The sequence below is a fragment of the Pyrus communis genome, chromosome 14 (genome assembly GCF_963583255.1).
Source record: "Pyrus communis chromosome 14, drPyrComm1.1, whole genome shotgun sequence".
NCBI classification, from domain to species: Eukaryota; Viridiplantae; Streptophyta; class Magnoliopsida; order Rosales; family Rosaceae; genus Pyrus; species Pyrus communis.
The window spans coordinates 20,139,666-20,166,109 of record NC_084816.1 but is presented as its reverse complement, the minus strand read 5'-3'; the positions used below and the strand labels follow the sequence as shown (position 1 = coordinate 20,166,109).

Genomic DNA, 26,444 nt, shown 5'->3' with positions numbered 1-26,444 from the left:
GCCCCTTGGACCCATGAACTCAGCCCATGCAGAGTCTGGAAATGAAAGCCACATCTCTCTAAAATCTGATACCAGTCAATCCAGATAGATTCCAGATAACTTTGCAACGCATATTTTTGGCTGCAATTTTGTATGCCATTCAAGTTTCCATGGTCCTCCTTAACACAAATGTATAGTCTTGTTTTGTTGTTTCTCAAAGTTTTTGTTATTTCATTCATGGAATATGATTGGTTAAGTTTTGTCTCGTCGAATGAACGTGAACCGCACATTAAAGAATCAAAGTTTTAATAGTTTAAACAATCTTGCGCGTCTTTAACTATTGCTAATATAGTCGATGTTGGATGCTCACATTGTAATAATGTAACTGTCAGCCAAAATGTATTTCCCCATATGCATTCGGCTTAAATGACCTAATTATGACGAGGCATGTTGAGTGTGTAGATCATTCCAAGAATTAAAGTCTTGCCTAATAATTTGATCGGGACAAATAAGCTTCCTTCATGTTTCGTTCATCTACTACCTTCAACTTAAACAAAACTTCAATGTTTTCTCTTTATACAAAAATTTAAAAGCCGGCTTTCATTGCTTCATTCAATACCGGATGAATCTAGTGAACTGTCCAAATTATCCAATCTAATCCAATCCTAGACAACAAACGAGACATAAGGTAAATGACGTTAAAGAAGAAAAAACAACTAAAATTAATTTTCCAAATCTTTACAGAGGGAAGAAAATGAAAATTTACTAGATAAAAGGAGAAAAAATTGGAGGTTCGGGTGAAGAATAAACAAAGAAAGATGTCAAACCCTTGGGCAAGTTTTTCCAATGTTAACAAGAGAACCTTCAACTTCAGATGGAAGAAAAAAACAGATTACACAAACTTTGACAGCACAATCTGCAGCAAGAAAATCAGTCTGCTACCTTCTGAAATACATCAAATACAAAGAATGAAGGAGATTCCTGGTCTGATAAGACAAAAATAATCACTTGTCATTCTGGCAATACAAGACGATCTTGACCTTCGACCAGTTTTGCAGATCGGATCACATCTCCACTTTTTATCTGTGAAAGAATATCTTTCCCAACAGTTGTGTATCTACACATTAAAAAGGCCTATTAAAAATGTATGTAATGGCTAATGACTAGGGGTGTGATATCCACACACTCCATTTTACTTCTCACACACCTTTCTAATTTTCGGCCATTGGATCGGATGAATTGAAGATCAACGGACAGAAATTAACAAGGGATGTGTGAGAAGTAATTTGCGGTGTGTGGATAGCACACCCCAATAACTAATGACAGAAAAGTAAAGAACCCAGAATCATTTTTTTTTAAACCCGAGTTTGGTTACCTACAAGAACAGTTTAGTAGTCAAAAAACATACCCGAAAACTGAGAATTCTCCTTCATCAAATGATAATCCTCCCAAGCCAGCCTATAGGACATGAAGAAACAACAAAGTCACTTTCAGATGGAAGAATTCTGAAACAAGTGATGGATTCGACGTTCAAAACACTTTATGGTTACTCTAAAGATTGTCAAAGCCCAAGTTCGTTGTTTAATTAATTTAAACATTGGTGCTGTGTTGCACTTACATTTCGTTTATCATACAGATAGAAGAAAAACTGATATGGTGATGAGTACTCGTCGGAGACTTCACTATGTGCCATTGCAACTGCTCCGTAAACAGATAGTGGAAGAACTGGCAACTCCCCATCCTTCCATGAGAGAAAAAGAACAAACAAAAACAAAGTACATGTGAATCAACTAACGAAAACAATTGCATACAGGAAAATCATTTTGTTGATCAAAATTGACGGAGTTGTAATAGTACAAGGGATAAAGATACCTGCACATCTAATTTTGTTTTGTACAAGGGCTCAAATTGCCCAGATGGCTTTATCTCTAGAGGAACACTGATACCACTGTTCTTGTCAAGGCCACTGTATGAGAGAATAGCTTGGTCGGTAGAGCTGAGCATTGTCCCATTGTATGCCTCATCAATTACCTGAAGAAATTTGGATTGTTTATGCATGCTTCATCTGGGTAAAATCATATGAAACTCAATACAAATTCATAATCACTATGCCACTATTGCAAACGAAGACTTAAATTTAGATGGCATCAACTGAACTGCTCAATACCGAAAGCCTTGATATAATTAGACTTTCATTGATAGTTTATAGCATAAAAAGATAAATGAGACGGTTCCACAGCATGTAATATCATGTGGTAAGATAATACATGATATAGCAAGAATTACAATGAGGGTGAGCCTTGGATCAAGGGAAAGGTTTCTCCTTCTGACTGAAAGATCACAGATATGAATCGTGGAAACAGACTCTTTGCAAAGCAAGGGTAGTATGATAAACGTCCCCCACCCCCCCACCACCCCCCCCCCCCCCCCGGCCCAAAAAACAAAAAACAACACCCCGGCAGGACCCACAAAGCAGGGAGCCTTGTTGGCTCAGGGTGTCACCCTAAGAAGCAAGAATTACAATCATGGTATAAACAATAAATTAGTCAATGGGAGGTTCAAATACCTTACCAGTTTTGCGAAATTTCCAGCTGTTAGCGGTGATGAATATCCATCTATAACAACCTGTACAAAGGTTTACTGATCAGATGAATACCTATTGCTTCCTACTGTTAATCCCTGCCCTGTTAAGTCATTGTTATCAAGCATGTAATGTAAGTATGTAACATAAATGTATTTGACTTGAAATCCTAGGATAAATGAAAACTGATTCATATTCTAATACACTGACTTACAAAATCTGTTATAAGATGTATGAAAGTTACCTTGGTATAAATTATAATGCTAAAAGTAATGGTAATCAAATTCAACAAATAAACATGAAAGTAAATGGACACAACAAGCCAAATATGACATTCCTCATATTTCCAGATTTTATAACAGTTGTCAATGAATTCTGGCCAACTTATAGGCATCAACACATCCACAACCAAATATTATATCAAGTATATAGTATATAAAGTGTATCAAGTCTCGATGGAGTGAAAATAGTTTCCAAAATAACACTATTAGTAGAATATTTTGTCTCATTCACCAAGAAACTGCATTAATATCAACCAGAACTTATGCAAAACAAAAAATATAAGAAAGAATAATATTAGAAGATTCCAGATAGGGCATACAGTTATCTGTTACCCAAATGTGCAATATTTTATACCTGAATTGTAGCAGTCTTTCTTGCTTCACCACCAGCTTCTGGAGAAAATGTCGAACCATCACCTTTCTCAATTGTAAGTTCAACAGTTCCTCTCCCTATAAGCCTACATGTCTCAAAACAAAATATTGATATTCTACTTACAACACAGATGATGTCCTTGCAAAGTCTATTTACCAAATTACCACACATTTGGAGGTCTTTCAAGCATAGTTTTGCGACGTATAAATAATATTTTAACTTTAGTAAAGCAGACTGATGAAATTCCTATGGACTTACTGGAAAACTCATATATTTTAAGTTCTGTCACTTAGCATCATTATATCCTTACTCTAGGGACCTATGCTACATATGAAACAAGAAGCTCTAAAGAACCTGCTTCAAAAGTGTTAGACGAGCACTCCGCCCCAAAAACTTAAGTTGTTACTGAGGAACTCAGGAATGGGCCAACAATATATTGCAAGCTAACCCTCCTTCAGGTACAACCCCATCCGGCACACAGAAAGGCAGAAAAATACAGATATAAACACAGGTGCAGCCCCATCCTGCACCTTACGAATCAACAAAGAAGTGGGGAACAGGGGATTGAAAGTTTCAACCTAGGCTCTCCATCTCCTACTATCAGAGATCTGATACCATGTTAGATTCTTAAAATCCAACCGGAATCTTAACTTAGGTTAGTAAAGAATGGACCAAGATATCAAGCTAACAAAACTAACATCAATTTATTTGGCTTAGTAGAAACTCTATCAGATACACGAACTAATTTCAACATGATTTTTATAATGACAAATTTATCAAAAATTAAATAATATACCCTCATGTCTTGTAAAGAGGTGTTTGAATTGATAAGTACTAAAAAGTTTAATTTTGAATTTTTATTTGACTAAAATATGATCCCCCAAACAGACAACGATACATAAAAAGGAAAACACTGTTGAGAAAAGAGCGACCTTGGGTATCTCTGGTACTGCTCGGGCAGCAAAAATGACAAGCCTGGAGCCTGTTGTGAACAATATCAAATTGTAATTTTAGGCATGTCATATTGTCTGAATTAAATAACTATCTCTTCCATGTAACATGGGCAAAATGTAATAAAAATTGCATGTTTCCAAATAAAATAGAAATTGCATGTTTCCTAAAATAACTTCTAGGAATTATTCCTGTAGTTTCAGATGAGGCTTCCATTTGTTGATTCAGATATATAGTTATCAAGCATAAAAAGGAGGATCTAATGTTTTGTTTTCATAATCAAAAGAAGTTATTAACCAAAGAGGGCAAAACCGAAAGAACAAAAAACACCGGGGTCCAATAAGACCAACAAAATAAGATAAGGAAAACGACTGAATCTTATGTTATTGATTGGTTGTAGGTACCTGCAATAACTCCAGCTCTGCAATTGTATCCAGTGAAGATGCAAGGTACACTGATACTTTATCTGGGTCCTTATCCTTTATACATTGAAGAAGAGTTTGCAATCCGTTCTGGCAAACTAAGGCAAATTAAAAAACATTCTTATAGTTCGGATAATGACCAAGTTGTCCTAGTTATGAGAACTAACATGCAGAACCATCCTGTTTCTTTTCTTCTCCATAGTTTATTATGAGCAGCAAGAATGCAGAAAGAGTAATAATCTAATATATTTAGAACAATGCAAACAAGCTTTTCCTTACAAAATTAGAATTTGGCACCTGACCAATTCCTTAAAAATGACAGTATATCACATAAAAACAATTGTCAAGTGAAATATTACAATTCCAAAAAAAAAAATCCAAAAAGATAAATTGTAAAACTTAACAATGAAACCCTCATAACAATCATTTCAATGCTTTTCTTCTTCTATTATTTCAGTCAGATATCATACGTGCTCATGAGACACAGGAGAAGTTGATATTTTGATAATAGCCTTGTAATGATTTTTTTCTTTCTTGCAAGGGGACATTCACATACCTTTCCATCAATAAGAGATGCATATAATGTGGAACCCTTCTCCCTCAAGTTTGTTGGTACACTTGCCAGAATTGTATCCTTTTCGTCCGTTGCTATCTAATATATGGAAATATAATTCAGAAATTGTAAAGTCCTACTGCTAAAAACATAGATACATGTAATATATAAGTAATAACTGAACAGATACCACAGTAGATGCATGATAGAAAGTGGCACATGCACATCAGACATTGCCATGTAGCAAGTTGCAAAAATTCAACTTACAAATTGCAGAATAGAACTACTGAAAAGAGAACATGGTTTCTATATTTTAAAGCTCTTCACCATACAATCAATATAGGGGAAAATTTGAGTAAGCAGTACATAGTTTTCTGGCCGGTGGGCATGCTTAGTTTTCTGGCCGGTGGGCATGCTTGAGGCCTTTGGTGGATCGGACATCTCAAAATATAACAACGTTTTAAAATAAAATGATAGAGAATAGCCGTGACAGCTAGAAAAGAAAGAAAAATCTCTTAAATAACACTAATTTCGATAACAATCCAATCTATAGCAAGAAACTATAACCTATCCCTTGTTAACAGTTACTTCCCTTTGTAACTAACGCATCATATGCATTCCATCTAAAAATGTTTCTTTTAAATTATAACTATGTATTATGTAGATACCTTTAAAGCTTTCTTCACATTTCCCTCCATGGTTCCATAAGGCTTTCTCTGTGGAATTCTTAGCAGGTACAAAATCTCTTCCAGAGAGTCCTAGAAATGGAAGTAAGATGATCCAAAACAGATTAATGTCAAAGGTAAGAGATCATTTATTTAAATCAGTAATCAACAAGAACCTACCTGTATGGTTTTCATGTTCGTGTTTGCAGGGATAGCCCTCCTTAAAGCCAGTTCCCCTGTTCTAGGAACCTTGGTGTCTGGTGAATAAAGAACTGCATTTGCAGGTGACAATACGGGCAAAACGTCCCAACCAACCAAAGGAAGTGGAGAAGATATTTGGACAAACACAAGGATCACAGCAATCAGACTTTCAAATTTGTTTTTAAGTGGAGAAGTTGATGTGGAGGAATTGGTAAGAGTACTATGCTGATCTTTGAGTTCCTGCATGACTGAAAGCCCGTGTCAAAGAAGAAAAGACCTCACAAACAGAAATAGTTTTATATATTCCTAACAAACGAGTACTTAAAAGTCTTAAGCCACTGAGAAAGGTAAGTGACTGAGCTACATTTGACTCCCTTGTCATGGCAAGTAAAAGTCAGTATAATAGCATAACACTAACTTTTGAAAATATAATAATTACAAGAACGGACAGAAACAAATAAAAAATTTATACTTATAAAGCATACCCCAGTAAAAAGAAACGAACGTTCTTCCAGAATATAGTTTACTGCATTGTGTTCTTCACCAGAACTATTGAACTTATGACCATCTTATATCAAACAAAGTAAATATGATGTGGCAAAAACTTACTTCAGTTAGCTCCATGCAGTAATCATTGATACCAAACATTTCATAACAGATCCAGTGAAAAAAAAGTCAGACAAAAAATAGTATTTAAGAGAAAAGGAATTGGCATGTTCCACACGCCAAGAATTTGTGGTAACATTCTAGTACTTGAGCCAACCCCATACCGTAAATTCAAGTGGTGGATGCGATGACTCACAAGAGCCGTCACAGGACAAATAGGGGAAACTAAGCCGGCATGAAGTCTACAGCCCCTGCCACTAGTGAAACTACATGCCTGAATGCATGTGCTAAGAGTGCAACTTACATTATAATCTGGTGAAGGGGACCAATTAAAAAGCTTTTCCAATTGTATAAAGTGCAAATTTGCCTCAATAAATTTCAATGTCCTAAATTCTAGCACTCTCAATTGGGATGCAGCCCTTACATAACCGCCTTTAGTTCAGCATGAATTCAAAGAATCTGAATTTAATAAAAACACTAAAGAGGAGAAGAACAGAATATTTTAATACCAAAGGGCCTCGTTTGTTAGGGAGGATTAGGGATTAGGGATTAGATTAGATATGACTCTTCACTATATATAAGGCATTTTGAATGAAGAAATGGATGACGTCGTCCTATTTTGTCCAAGTTGAAGGTTACTCATGAAGAAAAGTTTTCATTTTTAAACCTATCATTTTGTGGAGATTAGTGGGGAACTAGAAATATCTTTTCTTCATGAGTACCCTTCAACTTGGACAAAATATGAAACTTTTTCACCCATTCTTCTTTTAAAATGTCTTATAGTTCTATCCAAGCCAATCCTCTCAAACAAACGAGGCCAAGAACTACAAATGTAGACTTTCTCTTTCAATATCGCCGTAGCAAAACCCAAATTCAAACTAACCAAAACTACCATAAATAAAATAAAACTACATAAAAGACCTACATTACTACAATGATTCCAATTTCCAACAATGTAGGCATCACAGTTCACATAAAAATCACAATTTCACAACAATTTGAGAGGTTTCGAAAATCCAAAAACGAGAATTTCAAAAGATCAACTGTATGACTAGGATCAAGACCAACCTTTGGGTGAATGTTATTGGACATGCAATGAACCCTGGAGAGGCCCGATCTTTCTGGAGTTTTCGGATTAAAGCCAAATATGAAATGGGTTGGCTTCAGATTCTGCCTTCGAGTAGAGGGAGCAATGGAAACATTGAGAGATAGCTTGTGAGAGACGATGGTGGAGGATATAGGGAATGCCATGGCTGGAGCTTGATGTTGGGAGTTGCAGAGACGATTTGGCGCGACTCATCCGCTAAAGCCTATCTGGAATTACTTCGATGGGTATTTTGTATGGTTGCGAATGTGAAGTTTCTACAATGCCCCGAAGATAATATAAGGGACTAGGGAACGTATGAAATATTTGGGCAAATATGTAAATTAAGTGCAGTTTTCTATTGTGGTTTAACGATAATTTGGGAAATTAAAGTACACTAGCCTCTTAACACGCGTTCATTAATTTATAAACAAATGTTAGACATTTTTTAATCCTCATGGTCGGCGTGACAAATTAATTTTATGTTATTTGTGCAAACGCTAAACAATGATAATATGAAAAAAGACCCATATTCTTTGTTGATGTGAATTTTATCAGGTTAATTACACAAACACTTCATGAGGTTTTTCTGTTTTTTACGAAAGCACTTTAGTTTTAAAATATTACACTAATACTTCTGAGGTTTTAATCACTTCCACATGGACAAATTTACCCTTTTAATTAATTATTTAAAAATAAAAAACAACTTTTATAAATAAATATAAAAAAATCAAATTAATATTTTAAGTTAAACATAAAAAAAGGGGAACTGAAGGCTATAATTCTTTCCATGCAAGCCGGGGTGATCCCATTATCTCAGCTTCATTGTTTTCAATTGTTTTTTTTTTTTATTTGACGAGAATTAAAAAGGCTAGAAATTTCAGTTTTTCTTTTTTTATAATTGTTTTCGGTCGGTTGCCGATTTGAAAAGGCTGAAATTGGGAAAGAGAGAGTGATTAACACTCCTAATTAACATAAATGTTTCAAGAATGTCAAATCGATTATGGTCACGCAAGTGGCTCTTTACCACAATGGTAGAAAGATGTTGTGTTATTGCATGATAACGTGAGTTCGAATCCCGTCTAACATCTAACTTACTAATATTATTGTTCGACTAAAAAAAATATCCATTATTGTCACACACACACAAAAGCCACAACAGCAGATGGTCGAAACCAAATAAAGAACTAGAGAGAGAGATGGTTGCTGGAAAACAAATATGGGAGGGAGGGGAAGAAGAAGATGCAGGACTAGGGTTTAGGAGATGCATAGGGTTTATTTTGTTTGTTTAAATGTTTAATGTAATATTAATCTTTTTCTGTTATAAATAAGATTTTTTCATTTTAAATAATTAATTAAATGGTAAATATGTCCTTAAAGGGGTTATGTAGAAGTGAATTAAAACCTTGTACGGTGTTAGTGTACTGATTTATACATAAGGAATTTTTTTGTGAAAACATGAAAAACCTCAAGAGGTGTTTGTATAATTAACCCGAATTTTGCCTCGTAAATAAGAAAGAAAAATAACCAAATTTCTTTTAAATATTGACTGTACTTACAACCACTGTCGGACAATATGTGTTGTAAGAGGAAAAAAGAGTTAACCATAAACGAATCTAACTAGCAATTGATGAATATACTTAGAAAAAACAATGTTCTATCTTTACCAACAGATTAACAGCAAAAGACATGTCATGCCTAATGTAATAAGCTAAGTACAATAAAACGCAAATTGAATTTAGATGTGGAACTTTGGGTTCTAAACATCTTCAAGGATCTCATTTGCATCTAGCATTTGGGTAATCATAGGTACAGTAAAAAAAGCAACACCTTTTGGGTGTGGTTCGACAAGTAAAGCAGACTACCGTTAGAAACAACACTCGGACTTTAAGTTGTGGTATCCTTTATCTCAAATTCCAACTTCAGGTGTGATGCAATTTTCTTATGCTCTTCCAAGATTAGTGAGATTCAAGTCATCAACATAAACTGCAACTTTACCAAATTTGGAATACTTCTTAAAGAATATGCAAGAGACATCAATTATCAACTACGTCAACTCAATAAAGGTAACAAGTTAATCAAAATAACAACAACATGAAACTAAACTTCCCACTTAATTTAAGTTGATTGATTTCCAAAATAATTCATTTCTAACTCTAAGTGCAACATCGAAAGTTATTCATACTGATGACGTGTTGTGAAATTAACTATTTGAGAAAAAGTATAGAGGGTGTGACAAAGAGAAGAGAGGAGAAATAACAGAGGACTTGATAAATTGTAATTGTTATTTTTCATGCCTAATATCTTTATTTATACTAATTATTTTATCGCCTTACAAATAATACAAAACCTATAAAAACTTGATCTCCAAATTGTTCTGAAATTCTATTTAAATTACAGAGTCACATTCTTAAATAAACACAGTACTTACAACAAAAACAAAGAAAGTTTCTTTTCAAGTTTATTATGAGCCATTAGATCAAAGCATCCAAATCTAACCGTTGAAAATAAACGGAACTACCGGTGCAGAAGCGGGTTGCACAGTTGCACTGCAGAATTTTCGATCCAACTCTCCATTACAAAGTGAGAGAGCAAACCCACACTTCCAACCATCACCTCACTCAGAGCGCTCCCTCTCTACATGTATATGTATATGTATATGTACGTATAGGTCTCGTTCTCGCTCTCTCTATATATATATCTGGATCATGAAGAATTTCACACATCTGGTATAGATCGAGGTCGAACATGGCGAACTACCTTGCTCAGTTCCAGACGATCAAGAATTCCCTCGATCATCTCGTGATTGCAGGTAAATCTCCAAATTCGACAATACTAATCAATTTCTGGGTTCCATTTTTCTTCTGTAATTTCAAATTCGAGCTTAACCATTCTTGTTCTGCTTTTTGTTCATCAATTGCTCATTTGAAGTTACTGATCTTCTTGATTGAGATTTGGGGGCTGTGTAAGTAATTAAAGGTGTTAATTTGGGCTATTTGCTAGTAGAAGAAAAAAAATGCGTATTTGTTTAAGTACGGGGATAGCTAATTAGCAATTAAAGTGATGCGGAAAATGCAAAGTTTTCGTCCTACTGTTTGTAAAATGATGCCTTTAGTTGGTCAGTTTCGGAGTGTTTTCGGGAACTAGTAGTTCTTCAATTGAATTTCCATAAATGGGAACGATTTTTTTGCACAATGCGCAAAGTTTGTTGTTTCGGTGTTCCAGTACTAGAAATCATTTATTAGCTTTTTGTATTTTATCGAACAGCTTGTGCGGCATTCGCCATTCATTTAATGACAAGTTATATTTAGTTATTTGTGATCATTGTTGTGTTCTCAGCCATGTATGGTTATGCTTATCTTACAAAAGTATATGATTATGCTTAATGTGGGAACCCATTAACAGCCTAATTGCTACTTGACCGATCCCTTGACAATTTCTGCGAATATTCCTGTCATGTTCTTAGTCTGTATTGAGTTTACAGCGAGTGAAACGGATAGCTAATATGTGTTTTTTGCAGTAATGGTTTATGTCACTGGCCTTGCTTCGTGTTCCCATCTAACAGTTTAACCATGAGCTCATTTGCAGTTGAAGATGTGAGCGACTTGTGGCCTACTGTCAAGAATGGGTTTGAGGAGCACTTGCCATTTAAAAGGGCTTGCTTAAATAACAAGACCCGTAATCCTGTATTTGTAGAGAATCTTCCTGCTGAATTCATACTAACCACAGACTCGAGGCTTCGTAGCCGGTTCCCACAAGAGCAATCATTATTTTGGTTCCGGGAGCCATATGCAACTGCGGTCCTTGTCACCTGTGAGGTAAGATACAATCTCCTTCACCTCACTTATCTTGATGTATTATTTCGTAACCAATGTATAATATCTGTATCTATAAACACCATGGGTTAGTCCACTCTCAGTAAGGGCCAAGATAAGAAGCTTAGTAAACAAAGGTCTCTGGTTCAATTCCCTCGGATGCATACACTCCTATGGGGAAACCTCCAATTGTTAGTCCCAGCCATTCTGGTTGTAGGGTCTACACGTGCCTTTGATTGAAGATCTTGATACCTCAAGTTATTAATAAAAAGAAAATAAAAAATTTGTCTCTTTCTAAAAAAGTTTATATATATATATATATATATATTTATATATGCCAACTGTACTTCTATTACGTTAAACAATTTCAGTAATTTCTTTTATAAATTCAATTGTAGTTCTTTTCCACATGCTTTGTCATGTTGAATAAAATGGCTGGTTTACTCATTTTTTTACTTGCTATGTTGCTGGATTATTTTAAAGCTGAGGAGTTGTCCTAGTGTGTGTATTTCTATATGGATGGATATATGTTTTTGTGTGTACAAAGAACACGTGGAGCTCAATGAGAAACATGGTTCGGTGATCCAAAAGCTTCCATTATTTTAGATCTACTTTAAAATCATCTGTGCAAAAATATCTGTCAAATGGGGAACCATTTAGCTATCCATTTTTGATAAAATATATGCATGACTATTGTGTTCTAAAGACAACAACTATTATGCTATTAAATGTTTGAAGTCAGATTTGTCTACATCTTTTGTACTAGATAGTTGTAAGGGTACTTTGCTTACTAACTTATGCAGATTGAGAAAGTAGCTAGCTCTGTGTCTTTGAGCATTTGTCAGGTTTTGATAGAAAATGTAGGAATGAAACTTGTTTCATTTAAGTGTATGGTACAACATTTTTCTATCAATATTTCCATGCGCTGGTAGTATTATCGTTATCATAAGACCAAACCATGATCTGTTTGATTGTATGCTGCTAATCTTATAGTTAACTAACAGTTTTTTGTCTTTATTCATTAGGATCTTGATGAGTTCAAGACCATCCTTAAACCGCGCCTAAAGTTAATTGTCCAGAATGATGAACGGGAATGGTTTATTGTTTTTATATCCAAGGCTCACCCGAATAATGATCAAGCCACCAAATTGGCAAGTAAAGTTTATGCCAAACTTGAAGTTGATTTCAGTTCCAAGAAGAGAGAAAGGTGAGTTTATTGCTGTTGTAATCAAATATGATTGCTTTTTTAATTGATGGACTGAGTAGTATTGAGAGGTGAGTGTTGTGATTATTTTATACTCAAAATATTGGTGAGCATTGAGCTTTTCCTAGTTTCTTCCCCTCTATTAAGGTGTTCCAGAGAGCGCATTTCCAAAATGCATTCAAAATTCTAATAAGAAGATTAGTCGGTATTTTTGGACAACACTTATCCTTTACATCATCTGCTTTGTTGTTATTTAAGTCAACATGCGATATTGAGAATTTTTCATCTATAACAGATTAAACAATACAAATTTAACAACGTTGGTATTAAATTGATAACATATACTTACACCTTTTAGCCAAAATGTGGAGAAGGGTAAAGAATGTTTTTTTTGTCGATTTCATCTGTTTCCTTCATGGTTGTTAAAGATGGACTTGGCAAGCATCTTGTTTTCTTTCAGTATTGTAGACTGATCACATCACCAGCATATTTATAATTGGGTCGGGTTGAGTTTTAAAAATACCTATACGTATAATATCTTCTTTCATTTCTTTTCAGTAAGTTGCATCTGGTATCATGTCTACCGTAAAACATGAGTTGACCATCAAATATAAGTGTCAGGTTATAATATAAAGTTGAATGATATTTTGATGTATTTGTTTAAAGTTTAGTTCACCTAATATCATGTTACTTGATCAACTTGTGCTTTGCTCAGGTGCTGCAAGTTCGATCTATATTCACCTGAAGCAAACTTTTGGGAAGATTTGGAATCCAAGATAGTGGAGTGCATCAGAAATACATTAGATAGGCGTGTACAATTTTATGAGGACGAGATACGCAAGCTCAGTGAACAACGCTTCATGCCAGTTTGGAACTTCTGCAATTTTTTTATTCTGAAGGTAGTTCCATTTTTCTCAATTTTTGGATTTGAAGAATTTGATTAAGGCTGCTTTGGGCAAAAAGGATTTAAAAGATTGTTGATTCAAATGTAGATTTCTTGCATACATCAATTGTATTCAAAAGCTTACTGAATAGTGAATACTTTTTGGTCTTATAAAAGTACATTTCAAATCCTACTTTAGGCAATTATGAGGCGCAAGAACCACAAACCTTTGTGTTTTTAGATCCATATAATTTATGTTACTGATCATCTTCTGGCGTCTTACCATAATTGATTCTCTTTTTAGGAAAGCTTGGCTTTTATGTTTGAGATGGCTCATCTTCATGAAGATTCTTTACGTGAATATGATGAGCTAGAAATTTGTTATTTGGAAACAGGTGCGTTACACATATATCTTATTTATCACTTTTGGTGTTGACATACATGTTATGGCTTCTACATATGTTTGCTAATGAGAATCCTATTTTCACATGGAACTGCAAATGCCACCTTCAAGTACATGCATGGGGGATCTTTTTAACTTTTATTTGTCTACATTTTTATAAGTCCTTAATAATTGATCAGCAAGTATAGTTAGTGTTACTTTATGACACGCTTACTTTATTTTGAAACTTACTTTGTGAAGGTATAGCGATCTTCATGAATTGGGGGCCTTGTATCGTAGATATGAGCAACCGTTGACTGCTGTACTAGTCATTTTACTTGTGATAATGAGACAATTCATTATTTTTATTCTATGACTGCCAGATGTTCATAAAATATTTGTTTCCTGTAAAAGAAGAATTCCTTAACGAGTCTATCTTCTTCACACTAAACCAGTTTTTATTTATTTATTTATTATTAATTTTTTGTAATCTTCTCTTCATGTCTTAATTCTTGTGCAGTCAAATCGGGTAGAAATGATTCATTGAATTGCTTATTGCAATCCTGTAGTTGTTCATGTCTCCTCAAAGGAAACAAGAATCTACATCATTAACGCACACACAAACATGCACTCTATTTTGATCCATATTCTGTGGGAGCCATGCTCATAATTCATTTTTTTTAAATTCCATCGCCTAATATACAAATCTCAATAAAGACTTTTTCTTCTTGAATAAGTGTCAGCATTTTGATTTTGGTCCAACGATTGGTGAGGATGATTGTCTGCTGAGCAGTGAGTGGGAGATCATGAATGTGAGCTTTTAAGTTCTCCCGCCACTTAATGAAACTAAAAATTGGAAAATCTTCATTCCATTATAAGCTTAGTGCTTTTAAATTATAAGATTTCGATCAATAATGGACTTTTTCTCTTTCTTTTTTGCCCTAGATACAAGACCAATAATGAATCATTTTCATATGATGCAGTTGAAATGAATGGAATACGGAAGGACTTCGGAGGAGTTGACCATGGTGATGATCAGGCAGCATTGCTCAATTCTGGAAACAAATCATTGACACAAATTGTTCAAGATGACTCATTTAGAGAATTTGAATTTAGACAGTATCTGTTTGCCTGCCAATCAAAGGTATGTGAGACAGTTGTTCAATTCAAGCCTATGACCTTAAATCAGTTAAAAAAATGAATTAAAATTATCCTGTTATGTCACTAAAATGATTTCCATCTGTAGTTTTTTTTTTTTCAACATCAACAGCCTAATGTTGTACTTCATGGAATGCTGTGGCTTTACCTTTCATAGTTTCGTAAGATGTAAATTACTCCATACTCAAACTTGTGCCTATTATATTGATAAAAATGAAGAATGAGAACTTAATACAATTACATTGACTGCACGGTGGTTTAAGTGATGAATACAAGTTTACCGTGGACATAAAAGAAGGTTCCGTGACCATTTACTTAATATAGAAAAATAATACGACCATTCAGAAAAAACTACTTTGAGAGAAAGGTGGTGCCTTCAGAATCTAGTTTATGCAGAAATTGATGTCCTAATTTACTGAAACAAAATTTGAACTGCATATCTAATAGATGGTTAACTGTAGCTTTTATTCAAGCTGAATCGCCCGTTTGAAGTAGCATCAAGGGGATACTCATTCATTATAAGCTTCTCAAAGTTTCTGGCTGTACATGAGGTATCTGGTATTCATTTTGTTTAAAGGTGTTTTTCATATCTTGAAGTTTGTATGATTCTGAATGATCATATCTGACTTCTATTTTCATTTTTTTTTTTTATCCTCACCTTTCCTGTTTTCTCCTTTTTGGAGTTGTTCTCAGAGTATTCTACCATTTTGTATGCGTGAAGTTTGGGTGATAACGGCGTGCATGTCCTTAGTCAATGAAACTGATTCACATTATAAGGAAGGACTTGCAGCACCTGATATAGAAAAGGAATTCTACCGCCTTCAAGGTGACCTTTATTCACTATGCAGGGTTAAGGTAAAAGTACTTTGTGTTTCATATGCAATAGAGGAACTTAAAATATCATTTTGTGTTGTTCTTTAATCCATTCGTATACCTTTATTGGAGTGCATTGATACAAGTGAATGTTATCCGTTGTTCAACCGGCAAACAACATTGACTAGAAAATTCGTTTTTAATATGCTTGCACTTTACTAATAAAAGGCTGTAATGTATGTTTATGCAGTTCATGAGGCTTGCATATTTAATCGGATATGGGACGAATATAGAAAGGAGTCCTGGAAATAGGTACCAATTGAATCTTTGAAGATGAAAACAACTTATAGCGTTCTAGATACAGGCTTGAACATGTAATCATTGCAATTAGCTTTAACGTACCTAAAAGTTGCAGATGTTTTTCTGAACTAGTTTTCCTTTACTTTTAACTCAATTAACAGTGCTTCACTCAGCATGCTTCCCTGGCCCAAGCCTGCAGTTTGGCCCTCAGTTCCAGCAGATGCTTCATCTGAGGTGCTGGCAAAAGAAAAGGTAAGTTCTTAATACAGTCAATGTTGGCATCAGACTAGCTGAAGTTTTTATTTTTGAATAGGACTAGCTAATGTTGAGAATAAATCCCACATTGATGAGAGGAGGGACCTTGCATGTGCTTATAAGTAGTTGGGCTACTCCCCATATTGCCAATTGGTTTTATGGTGGAACCCCAACTTCTTCAGTTAATGTTAAGCTAATATTTTAATTCAATTCCGGATAACATATGTAGGTGTAAACTTATTTAATTGAGACTACATCAATTTATGTCTGTCTAGCCTACATTAGTATAAATCAGCATAAACTTTTATCTTGGAAGGTTTATTGTTTATTGTTCATTCATTTTCTCTTCCTATTTGACGTGTCTTGTGGTTGGAAGTTTTGGTCATGTTAAAAGGCTTTATGCAACCACTCCTTGTTACAGATTTCTGACATTCTTACTCCCTTATATTTTTCCAGTAGGTTGATGTGCTTTTATACCAAAAAACATCAGCGTTAACTTTCAAGTGATGATTATCTTTTTACACCTTCAAAAGCAGAAGATTTGACCCATTTTATGAAAATTTCATAATAGATCTTTTAATCCCTCAAATTTCTCAATTTTGAAATGGTTTAGGGTTTAGTATATGTTTGTGAGCCTAGCACCCTTATCAAACCAATACAAGGGGGTATTAGTGTCGTCCCATCCTTATTACATGGGGTAAACGAAGGTGGTGTATAGGAAATTAGACCTTTAATTATTGATTAATGATGATTATCTTCTAAAGTTGCCATAGTATTCTTATTACTGTTCAGTTGGCTTTTTGACTTTCATGCAAAAGCATTTTCCGCCACCTAAGTTATTCATTTCTGTTTCTTCTCTTTTTGATGAAAAAAGGTATTCGTTTATCTTTTGCAGATGATTCTACAGTCAACTCCATCAGTAAAGCACTTTGGTATTCAGAGAAAACCATTGCCTCTTGAACCTTCTCTACTATTACGCGAGGCTAATCGGAGGAGAGCTTCCCTTTCTGCTGGGAATATGGTTGAAATGTTTGATGGCCGCCAAAATTTTAGTGACGGGTAATGCAAATTCAAGAATTTTAGCAAATGTAGTGCCATCTGTTTCTAATCGTTCTTTGTTTATTAATACTCTTACTAAATATTCTCATTTCATTTATTGTTTTTATGTATTAAAAATGGCATGTTTGAGTGGTAACGGAGTCGCAATGTATGATGACAGTTCAGGTTCAGATGTGTCATTTAAGATGCCATCATTACAAAAAGTGCAAACAAGTGTTATGTCACGTACTAACTCTTCACCAGGAATTTCTGAGAGCTCAATTGATCGACCTATGAGGCTTGCTGAAATTTATGTTGCTGCTGAATATGCTCTGCACAATACAGTTTCTAATCCTAATCTGTTGAAGTCTTTGTCATCTACAGAGGAGTTTGAGGTATGAACACTTGCTCACTTTTAGTTTACTATCCATGCAGGATTGTTCAAATTAGTAGTTCCTCTATACATGCTACATAATTTTTTGTTGATATTTTTGTCTTGTTTTGACAGCAAAAATATCTTGAACTAACTAAAGGCGCTGCTGACAATTATCATCGATCCTGGTGGAAAAGACATGGAGTTGTTCTTGATGGAGAAATAGCATCTGTCTTTTTTAAGCACGGAAACTTTGATCTGGCAGCAAAGTCATATGAAAAGGTTTGTGCACTTTACTCTGGTGAAGGATGGCAGGTTTTATTGGCAGAAGTCCTCCCCAATTTAGCAGAGTGTCAGAAAATACTCAATGATCAAGCTGGCTATCTATCATCTTGTGTGAGATTGCTTTCATTGGATAAAGGCTTGTTTTTGACAAAGGAACGCCAAGATTTTCAGTTAGAGGTGGTTCGTCTTGCACATGGCGAAATGGAGCAACCGGTGCCGCTAGATGTGTCATCTTTAATTACATTTTCTGGCAATCCTGGGCCTCCATTAGAATTATGTGATGGAGATTCTGGTACTCTATCAGTAACATTTTGGAGTGGCTTTCCTGATGATATAACTCTTGATTCACTAAGTCTCACTTTGAATGCAATATTTAATACTGATGAGGTTGCTAAGGTAAGCTTTCTTGGACTTACAATGCATTTTCATCTCACCGTTTCAGGTCTAATTGTTGTGTGAACATTATATATGATTATTTCATCTGATATTTCAGGCATTAATGAGCTCTACTGCAATTGTATTAAAGCCTGGTCGGAATACCATTACCCTGGATTTACCCCCACAGAAACCAGGTTCATATGTTTTGGGGGTTCTCACTGGGCAAATTGGGCAATTAAGATTCAGATCTCATAGCTTTTCCAAGGGTGGCCCTGAAGACAGTGTGGATTTCATGAGTTATGAAAAGCCTCCTAGACCTATCTTGAAGGTGCAACTTCTGAACTTATAGCTTGTTGTTACCCATCATATGCCAAATTATTAGTTTATCCCTGTATTTTAATTTTATTGTAAATAAAAGTGGTACATAAATTCGAGACGAATTTTTTCAGTTGATTTCTAAGATTTACTTATGGTATTGTACCTTCTAAATGACCTTTTGTTTTTCAGGTATTCAAACCAAGACCTCTGGTTGATCTTGTTGCAGCTGTTTCCTCTGGTTTGCTGATAAATGAACCTCAGTGGGTAGGCATTATTGTAAGACCCATTAACTACTCTCTCAAAGGTGCTGTCTTGTATGTTGATACTGGACCTGGTCTTAAAATTGAAGATTCACATTTCATTGAGATGGAGAGCTATGTTGATGCATCAAAGAGTTCAGTTGGTGTGACCGACTGCAATGATACTCTAAAGGATGGTTCTTTGGCTGTCGATAAAAGTTTTGAGAAGTTGACTCTGTGTGATGATAGAGTAGAGTTTCCACATTGGGCAAGCAATTCAACGTCTATTTTATGGATTCCAGTTCGTGCTATCAGTGAAAAGCTTACAGTAGGATCATCTTCAGGTTGTGGATATATGTGTTATACGTGTAAATACTCTTTATTGAGTCCAACTGCTTACCTGTACGTAATGCATCATGTCTTATTGCAGTGGTTCCCCAGAGACAGAGCATTGTGGATGGAATGAGGATGATAGCACTCAAACTTGAATTTGGTGTATCTCACAATCAGATATTTGAGAGGTATTTCTCGTTTTACATCATCCTTGCTGATATTTCTTTGATTTTGGTCTACTTTTTGTTCTTAGCTTTCAAATTTGTAGATGTCTTTTATTGATTATTAATTTGTGCAGGACCCTAGCTGTGCATTTTACCGATCCTTTCCATGTGAGCATGCGAGTAACAGATAAATGCAATGATGATACTTTGCTTCTGCAGGTATGTAAGTTTACTTGTGCATCCCTGGCTAGGTGATTAGATAATACAACGTGTCATGTGTGACATCCTATGTGTTGAAACATGGAAATTGTGTCTGTTTCCACAAACAGTTATTGTAACCACTATCTTAGCATGAATGATGTTTTTGTGCATTGGCTGGATATGATTTCACATTGCCTTCTACCATGTTAGACAAAGATATTTTTGAGTTATAATTTTGTTTTTTAATACAGTTATTAAAAAACTATTCTTCTATTCCAGTAGTTTTGGTTGTTGAATCTCGTGCAAGTTAGGTTGTGGTTAAAGTGATTTCATATCTGGTCAAAATATTGGCTAATTGATCGAAGTGGGTAGCTCCAGTAGAATGCATGCTTCCCGCTCCGAACCTGGATGATTTCCTTTGTGGGACTTTCCTGTATATGACTGCACCAATAAAAAGTAAAATACAAATAAGAGTTATGGCATTAAATCTCAGTTTATGCCGGAAAGGTACGAAGTTGGACTGCAATTACCAAAATAAATGCTTAAAAATCCATGAAACATGAGAGTTTATTTGTATGAAATATCTGCAGAGTCCTTGGGGGTTGGCCGTTCATATTCTGGTGTGCTTGTTATAAATATCAATTCCTTCATGAGTATTTAGTTCCTCTTTGACTTGATTACTTCCAGGTCATTCTACACTCTGAAGTGAAGGCCACAGTGACCATCTTTGATGCTTGGCTTGATCTTCAAGATGGGTTTGTTAATACCGGACAAGGTGATGGGAGACCAACTTCAGCCTACTTTCCACTAGTAGTTTCTCCAAATTCTAAAGCAGCAATGCTATTCAGTATATGCTTAGCGAAGCCTTATGTTGAAGGTATTGTTCCTTTCTGTTATACATATTTGCATGTTTCTAAGCTCCTATCTTTAAGTTAAAACAAGCGCTAATAAGTCACTGTCATGTCTTCGTTGCTGCAAATGTGGATTTGGTTGTGAATCTTTTCATACTTAAGATTTTCGTACATTTGACAGAACTGATGATGCGAATTTCGTTTTTCCCGCAGATGATGCTAAGGCTCTTCAGTCGGATAGTATACTAAATATTAGATATGGAATTTCTGGTGATAGAACCAGTGGAGCACACCCACCTGTGTCTGCAGAATCTTCTGGGTCTGAGGGTGCTAGACAGGACTTAATTTTCAGAAGCACTCTTGCTTTACAAAGGCCTGTGCTTGATCCAGTCCTGGCTGTTGGTTTTCTTACTCTCTCTTCTGGTGGCCTTAGGGTTGGCCAGCCAGTTACCATGAAATGGAGGGTTGAAAGATTGAAGGATTTTGAGGGAAATGAAGTTTCTCCTAACAATGTAAGTCACTGCCTGAGCCTCTTGGACAAGTTAGATTGCGGTTGGCAAATCTTAGAATGCTGATAATTTATGACTTTTTACTCGGTGTTCAACTGTTTTTAAGTGTACAAGAATTTCATGTAATTGCAGCGTACTTGGTTGTTTCACCTAAAAACCTGAGGTGGTAAGGTGTATGTCATTGAGTTTCACTTGAAAGGAAATAATAAAATTTGTGTAGAGACATATGAATCACCATCAGAATTGCTCGTCACTGCATGAACTGACGTCTGTCTGTTATCTTCAAGTGTAATTTTTAGTTTATCCCACTAACTTTGGTAGATGTGGAATTAGGGTTGCGTTTCAAGTTTCAACTGTCATTTGTTAAGGCGTTATATGAATTCGGTGACTACAACTTGAGCATATTAATAATTTTTAGTGATTGTGCACCAGGATGAGGTGTTATATGAAGTCGGTGCAAATACTGAGAATTGGATGATTGCTGGGAGGAAAAGAGGGCATGTTTCTCTCTCTGCAAAGCAAGGTTTTGTGAACTAACTCCACGTATTTGTCTTTATCTACGAAAATATCTTCTGGCTCATAGCCATTGCCTCTTTGTTATTTGCAATTTTCATTTGAACAAATAATTCTTGCAATGGCAGGTTCAAGGATAGAACTCTCAATATTATGTGTGCCTCTAGTGGCGGGGTATGTTCGCCCCCCTCAACTTGGTCTGCCAGATGTTGGTGAATCGAATATAAGTTGCAGTCCTGCTGGGCCTCATCTGGTTTGTATCTTGCCGCCGGTTCTGAGCTCCTCCTTTTGTATTCCGGCATGATTGTTGTCAACCCAATTTCCTCTCCTGGATTCAAGTCCTCTAGATCCTTATAATTTCCGCTCTAATGGTTGGACATGCTTACGGAGAAAATTTTAGGTTTCCCCTTTCCATTTCCATGGAATTTGTAAATCTGTATTGCGTTTTTCCTTTTCTTTTTTATCTGATGGTTGAAAAATCAGCTTAGTTGAGATTAGTTTGCAATAGGTAGGTTTTTCAAGTGTTCATCGTGTCCAATGTGTACAATTCGGCCTAGAGATCCATCGAACTGGTATATCTATACTTATAAGCTGAATTACCCGTGCTATTGGTATTAACTATTAACATAATTTTTTATATATAAAATAATAAAGACAATTTTATGTTAATTTCGGATAGGAATTTTAACCAATTTCGTCACGTCACGTGTCATTATCCGAAGGCATAATTTTTGTGAATAGATTTCGAGTAGACTTTTAACCAACTCCGTAGCGTCACGTGTCATAATTATGTAAGAACTTTGTGGATATATTTTTCATAATATTTTTAACCAATCATGTCACACACACGTGTCACTATCTGATAAAAATCATTTTGGGTAGATTTCAATAAGATTTTTAATCAATTCTGTCGCACCACGTGTCACTCTGCTTAGAATCCATGTGAATATATTTCGATAAGATTTTTAATTAATCACGTCGTGCCACTTGGCAATATCTACAACCTCATCCTTCTTTTTTTTCTCCATATAAACCCAACATGCATTCCAAGTCGCACACCAAAATCAAAATATCTCATAATCATTGTTCCTAGTTTGTAAATACTAAGTTCTTACAATGTCTTCTTCAAGAATATTGTTAGAAGTCGATAAGCTAGAGAAAAAATTGTTCGATCTCGAGGAGCGACAAAATGAGTCTTTGAGATGGTGTCTCCTTACAAAATCGCCCCAAGTTTATTATCATGGTGGGTTTACAACTTTTTCTCCGGCTCTTTACTTTTTTTCACAAAAATGTCAAACTTTCTCGGGAAAACATTGCCGCATTCGAAGATTCCATCATTTCCAAGATAAGTACGACTTTGCCTGACCTTTTGGCAACCTAGATCGCCAAAGTAGTTCAAAAAATAAAACCTAGAAGCTAAAAGGTCGAGCAAATTCGTACCTATGTTGGAAATGATGGAATCTTCAAATGCAGCAATGTTTTCCCGAGAAATTTGACATTTTTGTGAAAAAAAGTAAAGAGACTGAAAAAAAGTTGTAAACCCACAAGGCACGATGGTAATCGTGGGCGTGATTTCAAAAGAAGAGCCATCTTAAAGACTCATTTTCTCGCTCGTCGAGATCTAAAAAATTTTTCCCGTGCTTATCGACTTCTAACAATCTCCGGGTGTAAGAAAGAAATGTATAAGCAAGTTACGTGCTAGTGTGTTGGATACGGAGAAGTGAAATCAATGGTCAGCTAGCCTTGGAAAATATGGTGAAACAAGCGCTTCAGGAATCCACTGATTTCGCTCTTCCGGAATTCAGATAGTAACACACTCTGTCCAAGTTACAAGTCTTTCATGGACTCGAAGATATTGTGCACCACTCCTATCCAACACAACTCGGCTCAATCCACTGCGCGCTACTTCCCGAGGCAGGTTCAATGCCGACAGTAAGAGTACACATCATTCCCACACCAATATTCTCTTCGAGTGCTCTCTTGCATGTCCAATCGACGAATTAGCGCATATGTTTCCACTGTCATTTGTTAAGGTGCACTATGAATTCGGTGACTACAACTTGAGCACATTAATAATTTTTAGTGAGTGTGCACCAGGATGCAAATACTGAGAATTGGATGATAGCTGGGAGGAAAAGATGGCATGAATCTCTTCTGCAAAACAAGGTTTAGTGAACTACTTAAACTCTACGTATTTGTTTTTGTCGAGGAAAAATATCTTCAGTCTCATAGCTATTGCCTCTTTGTTATTTGCAACATCAGTTGAACCAAAAATCTTGCGATGGCAGGTACAAGGATAGAAATCTCAATATTGTGTGTGCCTCTAGTGGCAGGATACATTTGCCCCCACCTCAACTTGGTCTGCCGGATGTTGGTGAATCGAATATAAGTTGCAGTCCTGCAGGGCCTCATCTGGTTTGTATCTTGCATCCGGTTCTGAGCTCCTCCTTATGTATGACAATTGGGCATGTCCAAGTGTGTGTGACAATTGGGCATGCTCAATTGCAAAAGGAAAGGGAGCAGGGCCCTCATCTTCACAGCCTCTTTTTAAGAAGAAAAAAAGCAACGGAAACTTGATGGGGATAAAAATCGGGCATGATCAAGGGGATCGCTAATGTTGTTTTTGGGATTTATTTTTGTAACCTGAATCATGTTTTATGTGGTTGTACTATTTGTATCCTATATTGTGTAGTAAATTTTGTATTTTTGTAAGGATGGTATTTTTGATGAAGTTGTTATGTTATGATATTTTTGGTGATTGTTGGCACACTTTGTTATTTTAGTACTAATCTATTATTATTATTATTATTATTATTAAACTCACATAATTCTTAAATTCTGCAGGAAAATTGCGGACGATAAATAGTATTATACATCATTAAAAGACAAGAGTCCTTAATTAGAGGCAACACTAAGTTGCTAACTTATAACTACATCAACTTATGATTCCATCAACTTATAATTCCGTCAGTAACAACTATTATGTTATCTGTTTAGTAATAATAAATGGTTTTTCAACTTATAATTCCATGAACTTACCTCGGCCACCACATCTCGCACAAATCTGTCTAAGTGCAGTATATATATAGAGTCTAAACCTTACTATGTTCAGTTCTCTTTGCACATGATTACACCAGTAAGGAGATGCACATAGACCCCTCATATTTTCAGTTCTGTTTGCAGGGGAACAAACGTATTTTATTACAATAGGTGAAGTCCTAGGATTGGTCCTAAATTATGTCATGGTTTGGATGAATTGCCTTACCAAGTAGCAAAGGCTTTCCTACCAAACAATTTTCATACTGCATATTACCATATGATAGATTTGCATATAGAATAGGGAAACGCACACGCTTCTTGTTGGTTAGCTCATTTGTGTGTATCAAGTGACGCGTGCTTTTTTTTTTTTGTGGCTGCAGATACCTAGTCCATGGCGATATGCCTGTTAGAGAATTGGTTGACTATATTCGGATATGTATCGGACACATTGGAAGAGAAAGGCCAATGTTTTTCTATTTCAAAAAGAGTGTACCTCCGACTGGTGAGCAGAAGCGGGGAACCTGTTTTTGTTTGAGGCCGGGAGGAAAAACATTCCAAACTAGTTGTGGTTAAAAGAACTCTCAATTGTTCCGATGTTACAGGTGCCTTGATGTCCGCCATTGATGAGGAAAACAAGGATAAAGAGGGATTTCTTTGCATCGCCTATAGCAGAGAAGAGAAAGGAGTCTGCGTATCTTACGAAGAGCTCTGAGCTGCTTTTAGCGACGACAGTTTATATCCCGGGGACTTTAATGCATATGGAGTTTGAACTGTTGTTGTGAATGGTTTTAGCAGCGAAGCATTAGGCTAAAAGATCTTAAGACAATGATACTAATTTATGTTTAATGTTTTGCCAGATTCGCTGATACTTCAATGTTCCCCGTGTGTGTGATGTTGGATAAATTCCGCTGTCTCAAATCATCAAGTTAAGAACTTGTACAGTTCAGCCACGGTCGCGATACATGTGGATATCAAAAGGATGACATGTTAAAATTGAACAAGTTTCCGTTGCGGCAGGATGGCTAGCTTTAATTGGGAAAGACTATATAACTCATCGTTCGCACAACATTTTCAGGAGTAGCCAGAGATGCTTCGTTTCTTCTTCTTTTTCACTTTTCTTCATTCCTCCAATTCCAGTAAGGAGAGACGCACGCATGGTCTTTCACCTCTTCCATGTGTCCGTCAGATCAGGACCCGAGCGAGAATCTTAGATTCATCATTTGTTTGCCAAGACAATTTCAACGCATCCGTCTCCCGTCCCTGAGAGTTATGTGACATGTTTACTTAAAAATTTCAAAGTCGTTATCCAACATAATTGTGAACGAACAAACGAGACAAAGAAAATTAGAACGTGACCAATATTATTTCACTAACTCTACTTAAAGTATTGAAACTTGAACAATTCGAGTTAAAATTGCATTATAGAAAGTGGCCCCACACCTGCTAGTGCTACTAAGACGATATTTAACATAATATCTTCACCCAACATTGGTTTACCAATCGTCTTAAGTTGGGAAAGATGCATGCAACGGTTAACGCGAGTTGTGCTTGATGGAGAATCTACACAGTATCTTGGGATTTATGAGAGAAACGAAGAAGCAGATTATGTGCTATTGTGTGAAGTGCTAAGAAGTGAAGTCACTAAACTGCTCGACTTAAACAATATAGTGAAACCGACGATTCAGGCAAGGATTGAA

At 35.8% G+C, this 26,444-nt stretch overlaps 2 protein-coding genes across 3 annotated transcripts; one reads left to right on the top strand and one right to left on the bottom strand.

The window, feature by feature from the left end:
- Window positions 1-672: 672 nt before the first annotated feature.
- LOC137715908 (peptidyl-prolyl cis-trans isomerase CYP37, chloroplastic) lies at window positions 673-7,930 on the bottom strand. Of its 2 annotated transcripts, none has more exons than XM_068455267.1 (12): window positions 7,681-7,930; window positions 5,986-6,246; window positions 5,809-5,898; window positions 5,144-5,239; window positions 4,570-4,677; window positions 4,147-4,196; window positions 3,197-3,299; window positions 2,551-2,604; window positions 1,852-2,010; window positions 1,598-1,720; window positions 1,388-1,437; window positions 673-1,096 (listed from the first exon to the last, which is right to left on the bottom strand). In XM_068455267.1, exons 1-12 carry the CDS (start codon window positions 7,861-7,863, stop codon window positions 991-993), a joined length of 1,383 nt encoding a protein of 460 aa, XP_068311368.1. In that variant the 5' UTR covers window positions 7,864-7,930; the 3' UTR covers window positions 673-990. The 2 variants fall into 2 exon arrangements, with proteins under 2 accessions (XP_068311368.1, XP_068311369.1); XM_068455268.1 differs by having other exon boundaries at window positions 5,986-6,254; window positions 7,681-7,818.
- A 2,324-nt stretch (window positions 7,931-10,254) lies between these two features.
- Window positions 10,255-22,200, top strand: LOC137715472 (trafficking protein particle complex II-specific subunit 130 homolog). The gene is made up of 21 exons (XM_068454813.1): window positions 10,255-10,508; window positions 11,285-11,514; window positions 12,537-12,718; window positions 13,431-13,614; window positions 13,903-13,993; window positions 14,964-15,124; window positions 15,600-15,689; window positions 15,832-15,993; window positions 16,202-16,263; window positions 16,413-16,503; window positions 17,402-17,565; window positions 17,726-17,939; window positions 18,053-18,598; window positions 18,696-18,908; window positions 19,088-19,481; window positions 19,568-19,658; window positions 19,769-19,853; window positions 20,523-20,712; window positions 20,900-21,198; window positions 21,628-21,718; window positions 21,837-22,200. The coding sequence occupies exons 1-21, from the start codon at window positions 10,445-10,447 to the stop codon at window positions 22,010-22,012; spliced, it is 3,780 nt and encodes a 1,259-aa protein (XP_068310914.1). The 5' UTR covers window positions 10,255-10,444; the 3' UTR covers window positions 22,013-22,200.
- Window positions 22,201-26,444: the final 4,244 nt, after the last annotated feature.

Coding starts and splice junctions, on each gene's coding strand:
- LOC137715908 (XM_068455267.1), bottom strand. CDS start 7,863: ATGGCATTCCCTATATCCTCCACCATCGTCTCTCACAAGCTATCTCTC. Junction 3,300..4,146: donor CAGTACCAGAGATACCCAAG/GTCGCTCTTTTC, acceptor TGAGACATGTAG/GCTTATAGGGAGAGGAACTG. Junction 1,721..1,851: donor AAACAAAATTAGATGTGCAG/GTATCTTTATCC, acceptor CTCTCATGGAAG/GATGGGGAGTTGCCAGTTCT.
- LOC137715472 (XM_068454813.1), top strand. CDS start 10,445: ATGGCGAACTACCTTGCTCAGTTCCAGACGATCAAGAATTCCCTCGAT. Junction 10,509..11,284: donor CGATCATCTCGTGATTGCAG/GTAAATCTCCAA, acceptor GCTCATTTGCAG/TTGAAGATGTGAGCGACTTG. Junction 20,713..20,899: donor AGCGAAGCCTTATGTTGAAG/GTATTGTTCCTT, acceptor TTTTTCCCGCAG/ATGATGCTAAGGCTCTTCAG.